The sequence below is a fragment of the Lolium rigidum genome, chromosome 7 (genome assembly GCF_022539505.1).
Source record: "Lolium rigidum isolate FL_2022 chromosome 7, APGP_CSIRO_Lrig_0.1, whole genome shotgun sequence".
Taxonomy (NCBI): Eukaryota; Viridiplantae; Streptophyta; class Magnoliopsida; order Poales; family Poaceae; genus Lolium; species Lolium rigidum.
Window position 1 is genome coordinate 184183537 of NC_061514.1, and position 3483 is coordinate 184187019.

Genomic DNA, 3483 nt, shown 5'->3' on the forward strand with positions numbered 1-3483 from the left:
GGGCACTAGACAAAGAAATAAAAGCGCATGTGTTTGTTCAAAATTCAGAAAATTTTGATTGCGTAGCCTCCATTCTCTCGTTTTCAAAGGACCAACTCAACTCAACTCAACTAACAGGAGCAAAATCGTTTCCTACAAATTACAAATTACGATTCCCCTCGTTCGTCACACTCTGCACAGTCCGTCAGTTAGAATTACTCTGTCTAGGATCGCGACAGCCACTGGCGCCATTAGTTCCGCCCGTCCGCGTCACTGCTTGTTCTGTTTCCAGAATGGCCGGAGCGCCTCCAAAATCCGACGAAAAAATCACCTAAAATTTCAGTTCTTGCTTCGATCTCGCGAAACGCCGATCAATATCGATCACTCGCTGGCGTCGCACTCGGGAATGGCGCTCAGGTCGGGCGCGAACCGCGTCTGCATCCTCCCGGCGCTCTTCGCGCGGGCCACCTGCCGCCTCTTCGCCGCCAGCGCCGGCACGGTCTTGTAGGCTGCGGTCTGGTCGACCTTCTCCTCCGGAGGGGCGAACACGAGAGGCGACACTGATACGCCGCGCCTACGCCGTCCGGTGCTTGATTTCTTGACGAGCGCCGCGGAGGCCTTCACGGCGAGCGCGGCGATGTCCTCTTTCCGCAGTCCGTTGCGCCGCGCCTCCGCGGGGAGCACGAAGTATATCTGTCCCGCGCGGAGCTCGGCGGCTGCGCCCACGGCCGACACGGCGCCGTCGAACCCCATCGCGTCGGCGTCGCACAGGAACCAGCCGGCTCCTGCCACCACGGATTCCTCGAGAACCCGTGCGGCTATTGTGCGGGGCGGGTACTCCCGCAGCTCGCCCGTCGGCAGCAGCACCATCGCCGTCGACGTGGCCACCCCATCGGCCTGCACGGCCGCCACAGCTGCCCCGCTGCTAGACAAGCAGAGACCCATTGTTTTCGGTATGATTTGAGCTTCCTACTGCTACTGTTGTGAAGCTGGTGTGATGTTGTTGTATGTATGAACCTGGAGGAAGAAGAAGCACTGAGTGAGATGGCGATGGAGGTGAATGTCTGGGAGGGCCAGTTATATATAGGAGGAGGCCGGCGAGGATGGAGGGAGACGAGGGAGCATGACGGGGCTGGCGTTTGCATGGGGCCAGGGCGGGCGGGCCGCGGGCGTTGACTCGTCATATTTTTCTGTTTCTCAGTTATCCATCCCTTTCTCCATAATATATTTCGTTCTTGCTACTGCTATCTGGTCTGGGAGTGGGAGCTGCGTGTACGTGCCGAATACGTACGTGATCCGTGCAGACTCGTCAACAGGGCGCAAACGACAGTAAGATTTGCACACGTCGTGTAACCGCCGGTAGTTACCCATGGTACGTACAGCTAAAGTGAATCTTACGCTTGCAGTCCTCTGGTCTGAGAGCATCTCCAGTCCTCCAAAGCGTCCCCCAACCGCACCGGATTGAGCGTTTGGGGTCGTGTTTTGTTCGTGCCGCGTTGAGAGACGTCGCTCCCCAACCGCGTCCCCCAAACGCCATCCCCAAACATTAAAAATACTTCTTTTTGGCGACGGAGTCCAGCAGCCTTTGGATGCCGCGTGGGTCGTCATTGAGGACGAGGACGAACTCGAACAGCACGCTCGGCTCCACGTCCATCTCCGACGGTGAAAACGACGGCGTGGCAGGCAACGGCGAGCGTGACGCTCTGCCGCGGCCACGACCACGACCACGGCCACGACCACGGCCGCAAGCTCGGCCTCCGCCTCTACCAGACATGGCGTCGTCTCTTGTTGAGATGGTGGCGGCTAGGGTTAGGGAGAGAGGCGCTAGGGTTTGTGTGTGAGAGGAACGACGAGAGGCGGCCCTTTTTATAAGCCGGAGGGAGGCGGGGGAGCGGTGGTGCTCATTAACGCCGGCACGCAGAGCTAGGCGCGACGAGACGCGTCGCTGCGCCTCTGCGGGAACTGCACCGTCGTTGCGCGCCAATAACTTCCGTCGCGAGGTAGGTGACGGTTAGGTTAAAATTTATCGTGCCGCTGATGGGTCGGTCCCGCCACTCCCCGCCTTGCTTTTCGGTGTATCCGGCGTCCCCGGTGCGTCCCCTGTGGGACGGGGACGGCATCGGGGCGCCGGACACCGTATCGGGGCGCACCGGATAAAAAATGGGCTTTGGGGGACGCGGCTGGAACCGTTTTTTGGTCCGGCGCGCCCCAAATTGCTTTGGGAACGCTTTGGGGGACGCGACTGGAGATGCTCTAATCAAGCAAAACTAACTAGCTTCGTACTTCCTTTTTTTATTAGATTGAGTTCTCTTTTTGACGGAAATTAGATTGAGTTCTAGCAAGCTCTATTAAGTTTGATCAAAACTATAGTGAAAAATATCACACAACTATAATACCAAATACACATTGTAAAAATATAGCTTATGGTGATTCAAATAGTATCGACATTTAGATACATCCAAATTTCGAGTGCCACGCGAGCGAGTGATCCATCGAATGGCTTTTCGCAAGATCGAAGCAAGAAAGGAAAATTTATGGGATTTTTTTCCTGCCATTAAGCAATGATCTCGCTTGCGGTGATGGGATAACCAGATAGGAACGCGCATGGAGATTTACCAGGGGCTGATATGGTTAACTATGTGAGTGGACTGTGGATCAGGTGTTCATATGGTTAACTAAGTTTGTTGGATCGATCAGACTCAGCAACCTCGTGAGGCTTTTCTTCCTGTCCACTTGGAACAGAAAAAAAAACATTCATGCGTAGATTACTGATAGTGATAGTACCTACCCGCAGTATACTTATAGTTTCATATAATTTGGTGGGGCACACTTAAATTCTTCCTTTCGTACATATATTGTCGCTTTAGTATCCCTTGGGGCCACATATACGTAAAGCTTCTGTGATCTGAATCGGATTCAGGTAAACCAGATACGAATACTGTGATACGGATCAGTTTGTTAATTATTAGCATATATGATACGTGTGCACTTTCTTAAGCGGTATGTAGAAAGGATTGTTAGTCTTAAAATAACATGTGGCTATAGAATCGTTCTAATCCATAGTAGTTTCCAGGATTAATTAATCTAATTGGCTGATCAACCGCCATTACATTTCACAACCTTGCCTGCCGGCAACTGCAAAAGAAAGATCAATGTATAATCTAATTGCACTTTTGGAGTTGCTTGGCAGACTTTTCCGGATCTTATCTTCCTCTTCTCATGAAGGCAACCGAAAAGGAAGATAGTACAAAAGAGCAGTGCGTCATCTCAAATGCTTTGTGTTGTCTGGCAGCATATATGTTTACGGCATAATTTTCACCACAAGTTATATAACTCACGATCAAGGATTGCCAGCATATATGTTTGTGCACAAACCTTGTAGAATCTAGGATGTTGATATGTATTTCAGAAGTAAAGATGATCCTACATACTAAAAATACAAACATGTATTCACTCAATGTTTTCTAAACCTTTTGCAAGATAGCTTATTTACCCTTTTGTGCC

The 3483-nt window shown here is 51.6% G+C and overlaps 1 protein-coding gene across 1 annotated transcript; it reads right to left on the reverse strand.

Annotated features, from left to right (window-relative positions):
- Window positions 1-360: 360 nt before the first annotated feature.
- Window positions 361-924, reverse strand: LOC124670242. The gene has a single exon (XM_047206741.1). The coding sequence runs from the start codon at window positions 922-924 to the stop codon at window positions 361-363; it is 564 nt and encodes a 187-aa protein (XP_047062697.1).
- Window positions 925-3483: the final 2559 nt, after the last annotated feature.

Bases quoted from the DNA above. Each gene is read 5' to 3' on its own strand.
- LOC124670242 (XM_047206741.1), bottom strand. From the start codon at position 924: ATGGGTCTCTGCTTGTCTAGCAGCGGGGCAGCTGTGGCGGCCGTGCAG.